Source organism: Pan troglodytes, chromosome 6 (genome assembly GCF_028858775.2).
Source record: "Pan troglodytes isolate AG18354 chromosome 6, NHGRI_mPanTro3-v2.0_pri, whole genome shotgun sequence".
Lineage (NCBI taxonomy): Eukaryota > Metazoa > Chordata > Mammalia > Primates > Hominidae > Pan > Pan troglodytes.
Window position 1 is genome coordinate 74,366,584 of NC_072404.2, and position 15,719 is coordinate 74,382,302.

The window sequence follows — 15,719 nt, forward strand, 5'->3', positions numbered from 1 at the left end:
CACTTTGGGAGGCTGACGAGGGAGGACAGCTTGAGGCAAGGAGTTTGAGACCAGCCTGGGCAACATGACAAGACCCCATTTCTTAAAAAAAAAAAAAAATTTTTTTTTTTTCTTTTTTGAGACGGAGTTTCGCTCTTGTTGCCCAGGCTGGAGTATAGTGGCCGTGATCTCGCCTCACTGCAATCTCCATCTCCTGGGTTCAAGCGATTCTCCTGCCTCAGCCTCCCTAGTAGCTGGGATTGCAGGTGTGCCACCATGCCTGGCTAATTTTGTATTTTTAGTAGAGATGAGGTTTCACCATGTTGGCCAGGCTGGTCTCAACTTCCTGACCTCAGGTGATCCACCCGCTTCGCTTACCAAAGAGCCAGGATTACAGGCGTGAGCCACTGCGCCCGGCCAAAATTTTAAAAAATCAGCTGAGTGTGGTGGTGCGCGTCTGTGGTCCCAGCTACTCGGGAGGCTGGGGCGGGAGGATTGCTTGAGCCCAGGGGTTGCAATGAGCTATGATTGCGCCACTGCACTTCAGCCTGGGTAACAGAGTGAGACTTTGTCTTTTAAAGAAAGGAGAAAATGGCTTGAACGGGCTAAGAACCTTGACCCCCCAGGAGACTCCCTGCGCTGATCGAGCCTCTAGGGCTGGACTCCGCCTCCCAGGGAGCCGGGAGCATCTTGGGGAAGGGCCTGTCTCCATCTGTGTGTCCCGGTGGAAAAACGGTCACGGTGGGGAGTCACTGTCATTATTCATTGAACTCAAGTGCTCCTATTTTGGGTTTTCTCGTTCGGATTTCTGCGCGAGCGAGTGAGGAAGAACTGGACACCCGGGCGGTGCCCTGCGGCTCGGGGCGGGGCCAGCCGCGGTCGCGTGTCCGCAGCCACCTCAGCCCTCCTCCCGCCACATCCTCCAGGAAAGGCTGCTCAGGCCTTCCATTGAGGAGACAAGGACCCGCTGCTCTGGGGCCAGACACACGAGTAAGTCGTGAGCCCCTGTGTGAAGGGATAAGGCGTCGACCCTGACGGGGGTGAGAACCCTCTTCACGGCAGACTGCGACACCCAGTTATGAGAGCGTAGCGGCGCACCACCGCCGGGTCTCTCGGAAAGGGCGCGCCTGCTGGCCAGAGGACCAATCAGTGCACGGCAGGCTCGCAGGCCGCCCCCCGCCCCCCCCAACCCAGGGACCACTCACGCGCCGGCCGCTGGCGCTGCCTGCTCTTCGACTGGGCGAGCTTCCTGCCAATCAAGGCGGAACCAGCGCGGCGTCGGCCAGTAGCGGGAGGCGGTCGGGTCAGGCCCCAGCTGGGCGCGAGCGGGTCGGCGTTGAGGGAGCCACCGCCCTCCCGCCTGCGCACTGCCTCTCGCCCCCCTCCGGCCAGCCCGCAGCCGGCCGCGTCATGCCAGGCGCTGCTCGGCGGTAGGGAGTGCCCGGGGCCGCCGCCTCCGCCCGCCCGAAGCCGCGCCCACTGCCCAGAGCCAGAGGGATGGTGGTAGTCACGGGGCGGGAGCCAGACAGCCGTCGCCAGGACGGTGCCATGTCCAGCTCCGACGCCGAAGACGACTTTCTGGAGCCGGCCACGCCGACGGCCACGCAGGCGGGGCACGCGCTGCCCCTGCTGCCACAGGAGGTACCCGGGCGGGCGGCGGGCCGCGGGGCGTGGGGAGGGGCGCGGGGGAGAAGCGGGCGCGGGGCATAGCGGTCCTTGGCGGGTGGGCGGGGCCGAGGTTGGGGGCGGGGCCCGCGGACCTGCGCCCCTCCCCCGCCCACCTGCACCTCCCCCGCCCACCTGCACCCCTACCCACCCACCTTCAACCCCTGTCAATTACACCCACTAGGTGTGCTTCCCCACCCCCTACACCCTCCGCCCAGTAGTCACTGGGGTGATTTACTCCCATCGCCATGTCCCACCTTTACCGAAGACAGGAGGGAGGGTGGGCCGTGGGAGGGGGACCCTGGAGCCCCGAGAGCTGATGGTGTGTCTGACCAGGCACCGTAGCTCGAGCCTGTAATCCCAACACATTGGGAGGGAGGATCGCTTGAGGGCAGGAGTTGGAGGCCAGCCTGGGCAACATAGCGAGGCCCCGTCCCTACTACGACTGGAAAAACAAAGGCATTTTGGGTTGGATGAATAAAAAAAAAAAAAGAAAAAGATGTCTTCTAGAGAATCCAACAGGATGCTGTAGTGGTTGCCCACACCTAGTCTCCAGCTACCTAAGGAACAAGACAAGGAGCTGTCTGCACATAAGGGGCAGGCCAGTTCATAGATGTAGGCACGGTCACCTGGCATCCCATGGCTTTCACTCACAGGCTGCTGTGCTCTGATGCAGAGGGGCTTCCACGGGTCTTACTTAATGTGTGTGATACTATCATGTCAACACCTGAAATGACACTCAAGAGACGGGAAAAGATACCAGGCATGGTGGCTCACATCTGTAATCTCAGCAGTTTGGGATGCTGAGGTGGGAGGATTGCTTGATCCCAGCAGTTAGAGACTAGTCAGGGCAACAGTGAGACCCTGCCTCTACAAAAATGAAAATTAGCCAGGCTTGGTGGTGTGTGCCTGTAGTCCCAGGTGCTCAGGAAGGTGAGTTGGGAGGATTGCTTGAGCCCTGGAGGTTGAGGTTGCAGTGAGCTGTAATTGTGCCACTGTACTCCAGCCTGGGTGTGATAGAGTAAGACCATACCTACAAACAAACAAAAACAAAAAAAGCAAGAGAAGGGAAACGATGCCAGGTGTGGTGGCTTACACTTGTAATCCCAGCACTTTGGGAGGCCAAGGCAGGAGGATGGTTTGAGGCCAGGAGTCTGGGACCAGCTTGGGCAACACAGACTCCATCTCTACAAATAAAAAATAAAGAGGAGGGAAGGTGAAGCATTACTGGACACCGAAGATGGCTTCTAGGAGGCAGGGACTAAGGTAGTGCCAGATCCAGGAGCATGTGGTATGCGGAGTCCCAGGACAATGGAGGCCCTCAACAATTGAGGCCCTCAATAGGCTGGGCTAGGTGATGCTCTTGGGAAGCAGATAGTGTTGTGCTGGGATTGCAAGCCCCATACACACAATGCCATGGGAAAATGAGCAAAAATCTAGAAGTAATCTCTGCAATTGGAAAAAAGTCATTAGTCACAGTGGTGCTATTTTTTTGTGCACTGTCATTGGGAAAATGATGTGGTTTGAGGTAAAGAGCACAAGACCACAGATTGCAGACCAGGGCCCCACCACCAGTTCCCCCCACTGATGACATTGCCCCATGTGAGCTCCAAAACTGTTTCCAATGGCTTTTGTCCTCTCTGCTTCAATCCTCTCATCTCTAATATGGAGCAAGCACTTGGATTGGTATGAAGTATCTTTAGAAAAGGTTTAAAGAGCTCCAGAAATGTTAAGTATTGTTATTCCAAAATGATATCTGAGCCCTTGATATACACATAAAATGGTTTTAGAGGACCTACAGAATAAGCGCAAGGCATTTTCATGTCCTGTGGGTGCAGAAGAGTAACAGTGCATACACACACGGAAGTGTAACTACCTGTCTATTTCTTTCATTCATTCAGTGAATTTTGGGTCTTTATTTGAGCCAGGCACTGCACAAGGCCCTGGGTCAGCTTTATTTAATGTATTTGTACCCTATTTTATTTCACAAAGGATTTGAAAGCTGGGAAAGGTACTGTGTAGATAAGCAGACTTTCACTGGAGCAGGAGAGATGTAATATTGAAAAGGATGCATGGCTATAATCCCAGCACTTTGGGAGGCCAAGGCAGGAAGATCACTTGAGGTTAGGACTTTGAGACCAGCTTGGCCAACATGGTGAAACCCCATCTCTACTAAAAATACAAAAATTAGTTGGGTGTGGCCATGCCCACCTGTAGTCCCAGCTACTTTGGAGGCTGGGGCAGCAGAATCTCTTGAACCCGGGAGGCAGAGGTTGCGGTGAACCGAGATCGTGCCATTGCACTCCAGCCTGGGTGTTGCAATGAGATTCCGTCTCAAAAAAAAAAAAAAAAAAGATGCATAGGGATACAATTTGAATTGATCTGGAGGAAGTTTGTGGGAAGATTAAAGAGAACTTAAACTGACCTCATTTTTTCAAATGCAGTTTGGTAGAAACCACAAGCAGTGCAAAACAGGGGAAAAAAAAAAACCTTGCATTTTAAGGGAAACCTCGAGCTTCTTAGGGCACATTTATACCATCATTTTCATGTTCCTCACTCAACCCTTACCTCCAGAACCTTAGCTGGACCGGAAACCAGGCTCACTCTACAGATTAGGAGAGGAGTAGATGCCTGGAAGTATTCAACACACAACTACTGAGCTCTGCTGTGGGCAGCCCATGATTGGTGACCAAGATGCTTTCCCTGTCTTTGGGAAGCTTGGGGTCTAGTGGAGTGAATTGACAGAGGGAAATAATTGGCGATGTATTGTGCTAGGTGCTATTATAGAGGAGAATATGACACACGGTGAAGGCACAGTCGAAGAATGTGTCATTAACTCTGTCCTAGGGGCAGGTGAGGGACAGTAGACAGAAATGCTCACAGATGAGGGGAACTTGAATAGAAATTTCTAGAATGAGTAGATGCCACTAAACTGTATGGTGTGTTGGTGTGAATTAGAAAAAGGGCACATAGCAGGCCGGGCGTGGTGGCTCACGCCGGTAATCCCAGCACCCGGGGAGGCCAAGGCGGGCGGATCATGAGGTCAGGAGACCGAGACCATCCTGGCTAACACGGTGAAACCCCATCTCTACTAAAAATACAAAAAATTAGCCAGGCGGGGTGGCAGGCACCTGTAGTACCAGCTACTCGGGAGGCTGAGGCAGGAGAATGGTGTGAACCCGAGAGGCAGAGGTTGCAGTGAGCCGAGATCGCGCCACTGAACTCCAGCCTGGGCGACACAGGCTGGGACTCTGTCTCAAAAAAAAAAGAAAAGAAAAAGGGCACATAGCAGATGACTCTCATCCAGGTGCTTTTATGCAGTGAACAACCTATAACACTGTATGGGTCCATTTAACTTGCCATATAGACAGAAGAAGGAGACTGGTAAGAGCATTTTGGGCAAAGAAGACAATGTGAGCAAGAGCACTAAGATAGTAAATTCAGGAAGTGAAAGGACACTGAAGGCTTGAGCTCTAGAGCAGCGATAATGGAGTTGAGGTGGAGAGACCTGATTTAAAAGCTATCAGGGGACCAGGCACAGTGGCTCATGCCTGTAATCCCAGCACTTTGGGAGGCCGAGGCAGGTGGATCATGAGGTCAGGAGATCGAGACCATCCTGGCTAACACGGTGAAACCCCGTCTCTACTAAAAATATATATATATATACAAAAAATTAGCCGGGTGTGGTGGAGGGCGCCTGTAGTCCCAGCTACTCGGGGAGGCTGAGGCAGGAGAATGGCGTGAACCCGGGAGGCGGAGCTTGCAGTGAGCCGACATCGCGCCACTGCACTCCAGCCTGGGAGATGAGTGAAACTCCATCTCAAAAAAAAAGAGCTATGAGGGTTAGAATGGGTAGGACTTGGCAGATGATGAGGGTGGGGCAGAGGGAGGAGAGAGAAGAAAGTGTTCAGATGGACCTCTGGGCTTGAGTGACTGAATGAATGGTGTGGCACCAATCAGACCCCAGGGATTGAAGATGGAGCAGCCCCAGCTCTCATTCCCTGTTGCCTGCCTGAGAGCCCTGGTGATCTCTTTCCAGTTTCCTGAGGTTGTTCCCCTTAACATCGGAGGGGCTCACTTCACTACACGCCTGTCCACACTGCGATGCTACGAAGACACCATGTTGGCAGCCATGTTCAGTGGACGGCACTACATCCCCACGGACTCCGAGGGCCGGTACTTCATCGACCGAGATGGCACACACTTTGGGTATGTCTCTCCCTCTACAATCAACTTTGTAGTCCTAGCAGGTGATTAGCGTAGGCTTGAGTATGGGACCTTGATATCTTCCATAGTACCTAGAAGAGGAGAAAGCATATTGATGAAATTTAATAAATGGGTTTATTGAAAGGGATCAATTTTTTTTTTTTTTTTTTTTTTTGCCAAAGGAGACAAAGACAGCCAGAGAAATTCGAAATAACACACACTGGCTGGATGAAATTGCTTCAATCATAGACAATTAAACAATTTTTATTTTCAGCTCTGCGCGGTGCTCATGCCTGTAATCCCAGCACTTTGGGAGGCTGAGGCAGGTAGATCACTTGAGGCCAGGAGTTCCAGACCAGCTCATTACAGCATGGTGAAACCCCATCTCTACTAAAAATACAAAAATTAGCTGGGTGTGGTGGCTCATACCTGCAATCCCAGCTACTCAGGAAGCTGAGGTCGAAGAATCGCTTGAACCCAGGAGGCAGAGGTTGCAGTGACCCGAGATCACGCCTCTGCGCTCCAGCCTGGGCGACACGAGATTCCATCTCAAAAAACAAAACAAAATTTCATTTTTATTTATTTATTATTTATTTATTTATCTCATTATACACCCACACACACAGATGTACACATACATGCACACACATATATATATGTATATATGGGTGTGTGTGTATATATATATATATGTATATGTATATATATGAGCTCTGATGCACTGAGGCTTCCACTGGTCTTGATGTGTGTGATTCTATCTATCTATCTATCTATATATAAAAATAGAGATAGGATCTTGCTCTGTTGCCCAGACTGGTCTCAAGCTCCTGGCCTTAGGCAGTCCTCCCACCTTGGCCTCCTAAAATGCTGGTATTACAGTATTTATTTAAGTTTTAGGTGTTGTTTTTTTTTTTCGGGGGCTGTTTTTTTGGAGATAGGGTCTTGCTATGTGGCCCAGGGTGGAATGTAGTGGTTGTTCACCAGTGCCATCATAGCTCACTGCATCCTTAAACTCCTGGCTCAAGCAGTCTTCTCCCCTCAGCCTCTTGAATAGCTGAGACTACAGGTGTGCGCCACCGCACCTGGCTGTCCTATGCAATATGAGACCAGGAAGTTGTCATCTGTGTGGAGAGGAATAAGTGTAATCCCACATAGGGGGGTAGTCTAAAACAACATGGAGAGTACCTTTAGACCTGGATTTTGGGGCTCAGCGTTGCCATGGGAAGGAGGCATGGTGTGTAGCAGTGGTTACCAGACTTCTTTCAGTAGTTTAAAGGAATAAAAAGAGATGAAAGACTGATACAGTGTTGTTCTCCTTTAATTTTGCCAAGGAAAGTCTTTAAAAAAAAAAAAAACCCTCTGTTGTTCTTGTCACTTAACACTAAAATGTGGAAAAACACAATGTCAACAACAGCAAAATAGCAGCCAGGCGTGGTGGTACTTGCCTGTAGTCACAGCTACTTGTGAGGCCGAGGTGGGAGGATTGGTTGAGCTCAGGAGTTGGAGGCTGCAGTGAGCCATGATCCTACCACTGTGCTCCAGCCAGGGCAACAGAGTGAGACTGTTTTTTTTTTTTTTTTTTTTTGAGTCAGCGTCTTGCTCTGTTGCCCAAGCTGAGTGCAGTGATGCAAGCACAGCTCACTACAGCCTTGACCTCCCAGGTGCAAGCAATTCTGCTGCCTCAGTTTCCCAAGTAGCTGGGACTAGAGGTGCACACCACCACGCCTGGCTAATTTTTGATGTTTTTTAGAGATGAGGTTTCAGTATGTTGGCCAGGATGTTCTCGAACACCTGGACTCAAGTGATCCTCCTGCCTCAGACTGCCAAAGTGCTGGGATTACAGGCCCAGCCTGTAGTTTGTGTCCGGCCCGGCCGAGACTCTGTGTCTTAAAAAAGAAAACGAAACCTTTCCCAAGAAAGGACTTGTGACAGTCTTACACGTAAACAATTTAAAGACTTTATGTCTCAGGGGTTCCATGTTTGTGAAATGAGAAATAATTATAGCTGCTGCACAGGCTTGTCAAAGAGGATTATATAAAGAGCCTTGGTGTGACCCCTAGCCATGTCCTTTTCAGAGTACGTGGCTGGAACTCTTAGCTCCTTCAGTCTGACATTGGAGATGACTAGAGACCTTGAACCAAGTGCCCAGGAGGCAGAAACTCTCCAACCACTACATCTCTGTGCTGGCCTCCAAGAAGGATTGCCCACATTGTGGGAAAGATCATTTTTATTCTCAGAAAGGAGACGCTGGTCAAATAACTTGCTTGGAAGCATCTGGGTTTCCCCAGTGGGCTATCAGCTGCCTCCAATGCTGAGAAAACAAAGTGTCACATCGCTCTGCAGAACTATAAAAAGATGTTTGTTTGCAGGCTGTTTGGGGAAGGAAAGTGCCAGCCCCAGCTAGCAGCTCCCACAGCACCCTTAGCTGGGCCTTGCCCCAGGGTTTTATTTTTCAGAGCTCACCAAGGTTTGCTGAAGATCTAGAAGGGATTTTGGGGAGGGGTTCTGGGTTTGACTTGAGGTGGATGTGCCCATGCCCAGGTGGCCACAGCTAGAGAGTGACAGCGCCAGGCAAGGGCATGGCAGAAAGCAGGAGATGGCGACATTCTTACTTTGGCTGATGAGCTCCTGTGACCTATGATTCATCAGCAGCAGATGAAGTTGTTGAATGACTCAGATAAAATAGGCGGTTCAGGGCATTTCGTAGGGTACATTTCTTACTATACAGCTTATGTATCCCTAGCGTCCACCGTGAAGGCTGCTTGGGCCTCAATCTGGGGTCGTTCCCCATTGTCATCAGCTTGCTGCACTCTGGTCTAAATGTTTCTGCTGAAGCTGGACCATGGTAGATGTGGGTGTAGAATCAGCCATGGCTGGATCTGAGCCTCTGGCAGCGGTGGCTACTTGAGCAAGCATGTTCCTGAACCTGTCTGGGCCCCACTTGAGCCTCATTTATGACATAGAGATAAGATAGCACACACCCCCAATGTCATTGAGAGGATTACATGGGATAACCCATGAATAGTGGCTGGCACGGAGTAATACTTAGCAAGTGTTAGCTGGTGTTGTATTAGGTCATAGACTAAGCTGTTATTGAGGTAGCAGCATTATCTTGGGGTTTACTCACTGTCTTCCGCACGTACCGGTGATGTATCTGATTACTCTGAGCACTAAATAATCTAAAAAGCTTGTGGCTTGCACCTAAGGTCCCAGTTATTTGGGAGGCTGAGGCAAGAGGACTGCTTGAGCCCAGGAGTTAGAGGCTGCAGTGAGCTATGATTGCACCACTGCCCTCCAGCCTAGGTGACACAACAAGATCCTATCTCTTAAAAAAGAAGAAAAAAAAATCTGAAAAGTGAATTAGAAGGACTGAATTTTTATTTTAAGAAAACGCAATATGTGATTTTATTCAGCCCTGGAACCAGTTTGTTCAGACATTAGAGTTAGGCATTTTACCTGCTCTGCATAGCTACAGAATAATACTAGTGGCAAGGATGGGGAACACCTAGAACTCTTCTGCATTGCTGCTGGGAATGTAAAATGCTGCAGCCACTTTGTTAACCACATGCTTACCCTATGACTGAATGACTCTACTGCTAATACTTACTCAAAAGCAATTTGTGCTTGTGTCCACTAAAGGTTTCTTTTGTTTGTTTGTTTTTGTGATGGAGTCTCACACTGTCACCCAGACTGGAGTGCAGTGGCGTGATCTTCGCTCACTGCAACCTCCACTTCCCAGGTTGAAGCAGTTCCCCTGCCTCAGCCTCCAGAGTAGCTGGGATTACAGACGCCCACCACCATACCCGGCTAATTTTTGTATTTTTAGTAGAGATGGAGTTTCACCGTTTTGGCCAGGCTGGTCTTAAACTCCTGAGCTCAGATGATCCACCCACCTCGGCCTCCCAAAGTGTTGGGATCACACGTATGAGCCACCGTGCCTGGCCTAAAGGTCTTATATAGGAATGTTCATCCCAGCTTTACTCATAATAGCCAAAAACTGGAAACAACCCAAATGTCCATCAATAAGACAACAGGGTAAATAAATTATACCATATTCATGCAAGGGTATACTTACATAATGAATAATAATTAATAAAACAAACAAACTACTGGTTTGTTTTTATTATGTATTTGGTGGATGCATTTCGAAAACATTATGTTAAAGAAAAGAAGCCAGGTATGAAAGAGAACATACTATATAATTCTGTTTATATATATATTTCAAGAAAAGGCAAAACTCATCTTTACTGATCGAAGGAGAAGTTAGAGTGGTTGCTTCCGTAGGGATTAACTGGGAAGTGGCATGAGGAACCTTAAGGAATGGAAATGTTTCATCTTGATCTAGGTGATGGTTGGATGGGTATATTCATACTTAAAAAAACAACTGAACTGTACAGTTAATATTTGTACATTTATTGAATATGTCACCTCAATTCTAAAACTATATATATATAAAGGGCTAGGTGTCATATCTTTCCATTATACTTACATATACCTAATAATACCTAATATTATACCTAATGATAGTAATTATAGTTGCTTACTGATAACAACAACTAATAACAGTTATTGAGGCCCTACTCTGTGCCAGGGATTTTCTAATCACTTAATTCCCTAACACATTATGAGGTTTTATTGTTTTCTCCAGTTTTACAGACAGGGAAACTGAGACATGGAGTGGTTAAGTTCATTTACCCAGTGTAACACAGCTGGCAGTCTGGTTTTAGATTTTGTCCAATGCACACTGTGTGGCACTGCCCAGGAGCATAAGCTCCTTGTCACCGACCCTCTTTCCTTCCTGCTTAGAGATGTGCTGAATTTCCTGCGCTCAGGGGACCTCCCACCCAGGGAGCGTGTTCGAGCTGTGTACAAAGAGGCCCAGTACTATGCCATCGGGCCCCTCCTGGAGCAGCTGGAGAACATGCAGCCACTGAAGGGCGAGAAGGTGCGCCAAGCGTTTCTGGGACTCATGCCCTATTACAAAGGTGAGGGTCAGCTGCCCAGGATGGTGGGTATGTGGGAGGAGGTCTGCAAGGCATCTGTGAGTGTTTAGGTCTCCATCAGAACACCGGGGGCAGCATTCATCCAGATTACTCAAGATGCGATGGAGTGTCATCCCTTCCCAGTCACGCTGGGGAGATTCAGGTTAAGGTGGGCCTACCTGGCCTATGACAGTTAGCAAATTGTATTTCAGAAGGACAGCCCTCGTCCCATTGGCTTCCCTTTGCTGTGGAGAACCGTGACCCTTGTTTAAGTTTGTGCCCTTCATTGGCTCCCTGAGTCCCTTCCCCGGGAAATCTGTCTTTCCCCTCCTGCATCCTGCCATCTTCAGGACTGTTTCTCTGTGCATCTCTGCCGCCCTGTCCTGCCTCTTCACCCTAGTGATAGGTGTTGTGTTCATCCTTATAGACCACTTGGAGCGGATTGTGGAGATCGCCCGGCTGCGTGCGGTCCAGCGGAAGGCCCGCTTTGCCAAGCTCAAGGTCTGTGTCTTCAAGGAGGAGATGCCCATCACCCCCTATGAGTGTCCGCTCCTCAACTCCTTGCGCTTTGAGCGGAGTGAGAGTGACGGGCAGCTTTTTGAGCACCACTGTGAAGTGGATGTGTCTTTTGGGCCCTGGGAGGCTGTGGCTGATGTTTATGACCTGCTGCACTGCCTGGTCACGGACCTCTCGGCCCAGGGTCTCACCGTGGACCACCAGTGCATCGGGGTGTGTGACAAGCACCTCGTGAACCACTACTACTGCAAGCGCCCCATCTATGAGTTCAAGATCACATGGTGGTGAGTAGCCCCGGTAGGCGAGAGTCCCATCAGGGAGGATGTCCACTCTGCTTGTTGGCTCTGGGAGTAAGATCCCTGAAGGGGCTGCTGACTGCCCCAGAATCTGCCCAGGTGAGAACAGCATCCTGAGGCACAGCTCCCAGGGGACAGAGGTGTAGCTCCAATCTCCCTGACTGCACCTCAGGGTTGGGCTCAGGGCTTGCGGCCTGCAGGCACTCCAGCCAGCGCTCACCTGGCCTTTCCTCAAGGCGTGGTAGTCTTTCCTTGAGGCTGATAGCTAGGGCTTGACCAGGAAGTCCCGAGAAGTTTTGTCACCTTCTTGACCTTGCAAGAGAGTTTCTGCCCATTTTAGAGCCACGTTACCAAATCGATGTAGGCCTAATCACTTCCTCAACCCCGTTCAAGCGTCCCTCCCTTGTGCTCAGTATATTGGTGTGAACACGGAACATGATGGGGGATTTACCTGACCAGCCACCCCATAGCCCCTGGCTGAAGAAGAAAGAGCATCTTCTCTCCCACTGCACCCCTTCTCCTCCAAGAATAGTTGCCCACATTCCCAAAATGTGGAAAGACTTTTCTTTTCCTTCCGGAACATGTTCTTCACCACCTTTTGGAGATTTAACCATAGCTGCCAAAGCTATGCACCCAGTTGGCCTTAGAAAACCACAATGTTTACAGCCCTGTCTTAGGGCCGCGGCTTCTCCTATCTTCCACCACCTTCCTTGCTTGCAGGGTTATCTTCTCACAGGGCTGGAATGCAAATTTCAGAGGCTTCTTCTGAAGATTCCCCAAGTCAAGCAGGCAAGATGCCTAGATCTTCTGTTATCTTTGACATGTAACATCCTTTGTAGAGGCTCAGGACACCTCCTTGGCTGCTATCTCATGTGTTAGAATCCAGTTTGTGGTGAACCTCTTTGGAAGGGGACCCCCTCTCTTTAAACCCTGTTGCTCTGTCCTGGTAACATTCTCCTTCTAGGAGAGCATCTCTTCTGAGAAGGTAAAGGAAGGGCTGGGTGAGACACACAGCTATCCTAGGAGCCGTAGGAAGACAAAACTTCCCTTCTGTTTTACTCCTCACTCCTCTATTTTTGTTTTACTCACTTCTTTATATTTTGTTTTACTCCTCACTCCTGTATATTTTGGTTTACTTACTCCTCTATTTCAGAAATTGAAAAAGATCCCCAAGGATCTGTTACTACTGCATTTCCTTCTTGCTCTGTCTACAGCCTGGGCCAACTAGTCAGGGTCTGGACATGCATCTCCTAAAGGAAGAACTGTGTAGCACCATTGATCACAATGTAACATTTCCATGCTGCATTAAGGGTGTCTCTCTCTAATCATGATTGTACCTGTCTCTTCCTGGGTAAAGGGAGATTTTTTTTTTTAATGTGTAAAGAATTGATGCGAGCCAGGAACATGTCTGTAGTCCCAGCTACTTGGGCACACGCCTGTAGTCCAGGCCACTCAAGCACACACCTGTAGTACCAGCTACTCTGGAGGCTGAGGCAGGAGGATCACTTGAGCCCAGGAGATTAAGACTGTAGTATACTATGATCGTGCCTGTGGCTAGCCACTGTGCTCCAGCCTGGGCAACACCATCGTAAAAATAAATAAATAAATAAATAAATTGGGGAGGACAGCCTCACTGGTATCAGACTTACAGGACCAGATAGACAAGATGGGTATAAGGGGAGCTGAAGTCTGTGTTCATATGAGGAAGAGAAGACCAAGCCCTGGGACTTTGGCTGAATTCCTCCGTGGGGCTGGATGGCAGTGATCTTCTGTTCCCTATGTGTAAACAAAGATTCCAGGGCGTGGTTTTGCACTCCTGTTGTACTCTTTTAGAGGTGGAAAAGAGGTGGATACTGAGATCTAAGAGGAAAGGATAGTCATTCATGTTCTGAGATATGCGCTCTCTCTATTGTTCTCATACACAAAGGGATAGTCTCTTTTCTGGAGCTGATGTCCCTGCTTGGAGGTTAGCCCCAAAACATGGCTCTTGTATTGTTCTAAGAGAAAAGTCTTTCATTTTGGTTCTTCTGATTGGTGTTACCTACTGCCTAATATGTGTTCATTTTTTGACAGAGAGGCAGACTATTGAAAAAGTCTGTGTGAACAGAGAGCAGTTCATTAAGCCCATTGCTTTCAGTAATGTGGCCTTGACCCCTTCTGCTTCCCCCTTCTCCCATGGAGCATGGCAGGGCTTGGTTATTTAGAGTCCATACATGCAAGCCATTGAGAGACTTGTTTGCTCAAATGCAAGTTTGCTCAAAAACAGGTCCTGAAGGCTTGCTTAGGATTACAGGGATGCTGGGTAAGAACACCGTTCCTGTGTCTCTCGCTGGAGAAATCCCTGTTTCTCTGACTCCCTTTGTGATCCTCACAGTAATGTATTCTGTGCCACTGTAGGACACAAGGCTCTGGGCCAATAGAACAGGCAGAGAGGTGACACTGGGCAGCAAGCTGAGAGCTCTTTCTAAATGGAGTGAAGGAATTCAGTGGCCTAGTTTCGCCATTCTCTAATGAGAAACCAAGGCCAGGCTGAAAAGTGCAATTAGATGTGGTGGATTGTGGTAACGGCCTCCAGATAAAGGGGTTATCCCTGTGGAAGTGACTTTTCCCCATTTGATCCCTTTTCAACTCTAAATGGCCCGGCCCAGAGCAGAAGAAGGGTTGGGTCTGGAAGGAAGGCTCCAAAGGATGAAAGCTTCTCCCTGATCATAAGGAAGTGCATCTTTATAGAATTGTTGTGCATAATGTCAGTAAATCCCTCTCACTTGACAAGGGACTGGATTCATCTTGCCTTGAGACGGGCCAGTAGTTATCAGTGAGTCAAAGCAAAGTGAAAGTTTCAGGAGATGGGACCAATGGTGCAATGCTCGCCATAACAAAATTCCTTAAAAATAAAAAAGCTAATGTTATAGCAACAAAAAAAGACTGAAGCAAAACCACACTGAAATACATCCCACTCCAGGAGAGGAATTCTTAGCGTAACACTCTAAATAAATGGAAGGAATCATCACCTTCCTTATTTTACCTCTGCCTTGTTCACCAGGCTGCCCAGTGCTTACCATGCAGAAAGCAGTCAGCTGTACTCTGGAAGTTTCTGTTCTTCTTTCCTGGGGCTTAGGATATTCTGGGAGCTGTCTGAGCCTTGTGCCTAAGGCTTATCAGGTGATATAATCTTCCTGTTCTGGGCTGCTTGCTGGAGGAATAGGAAGTGACATTTATAAGACACAGGCGGTGTGAGCATCCATGTGTGGTCTTGGTCTAAACCAGCTCTTGAACAGGTTAAAGCAAACAGCAATAACAAAACAAAAACTACCGATGCTGAGCGTTTTGATCCTAGTAATATTTCAAATATTGTCCTTCTGCATATGTTCTATCCATATTTGATTCCAATATACATTATTAAGCTTTCTTGGGTACTATTTTGCTGGGGCTCTTGCGTGAAGGTGGTGCCTGTCTCATGATCCTTAAAAGAGAGAGGCTTTTTTCATCCAAAGCTGGAGTGTTGGGAACTGGGGTGGGAGAGGCACTTTTTGGAATTCTGAAAGAATCATATCTGTGTATATACATATTGAGTGGGGAAGGATGGGGGTTGGCAGGGGTTGAGGGAGGTGGGAACAAACAGTGAGTATGGGAACAGGCAGTCACCTCGAGTGTGGGAGGTCACCTGGGTCCGTCGTCTTCCTTCTGTATGGTGTTGGGTTTATGTACACACTATAACACTTCCTGTGTGAGTTCATGTACCTGTCTGTGAGTGCTTTGGTGTATTGAGCCTCAGTACACTCCAAGGGCATTAAAGTCAAGAACTAGAACCTGGGTGCTGTGCCTTTCTTTTTTAGAGATGTGCTCTCATCTCTTCTCTGACCCCCACTTTGCCAGCAAATATTTTTTATTTCTGCTTAAAATGTGGTATGTTTGGGGATGCCCCACACAACAAGACAGGCTTTTCCCTGAGACCAGCAGCTGAATTTCTGCCCTGAAAGGGAGGTGGGCCTCTTGAGGTCCCTTCTAGAGTTACTCTAGACTTGTCCCTGTTTCATGTAGGCATGTGCCCACCCCAGCCTAGGCAAAATCTCTG

At 48.9% G+C, this 15,719-nt stretch overlaps 1 protein-coding gene across 1 annotated transcript; it reads left to right on the plus strand.

The window, feature by feature from the left end:
- The first annotated feature begins 1,253 nt into the window (after nt 1-1,253).
- Nucleotides 1,254-15,453, plus strand: KCTD7 (potassium channel tetramerization domain containing 7). Its single transcript, XM_016957547.4, has 5 exons — nt 1,254-1,620; nt 5,684-5,853; nt 10,657-10,835; nt 11,260-11,632; nt 12,365-15,453. The coding sequence occupies exons 1-5, from the start codon at nt 1,477-1,479 to the stop codon at nt 12,411-12,413; spliced, it is 915 nt and encodes a 304-aa protein (XP_016813036.1). The 5' UTR covers nt 1,254-1,476; the 3' UTR covers nt 12,414-15,453.
- Nucleotides 15,454-15,719: the final 266 nt, after the last annotated feature.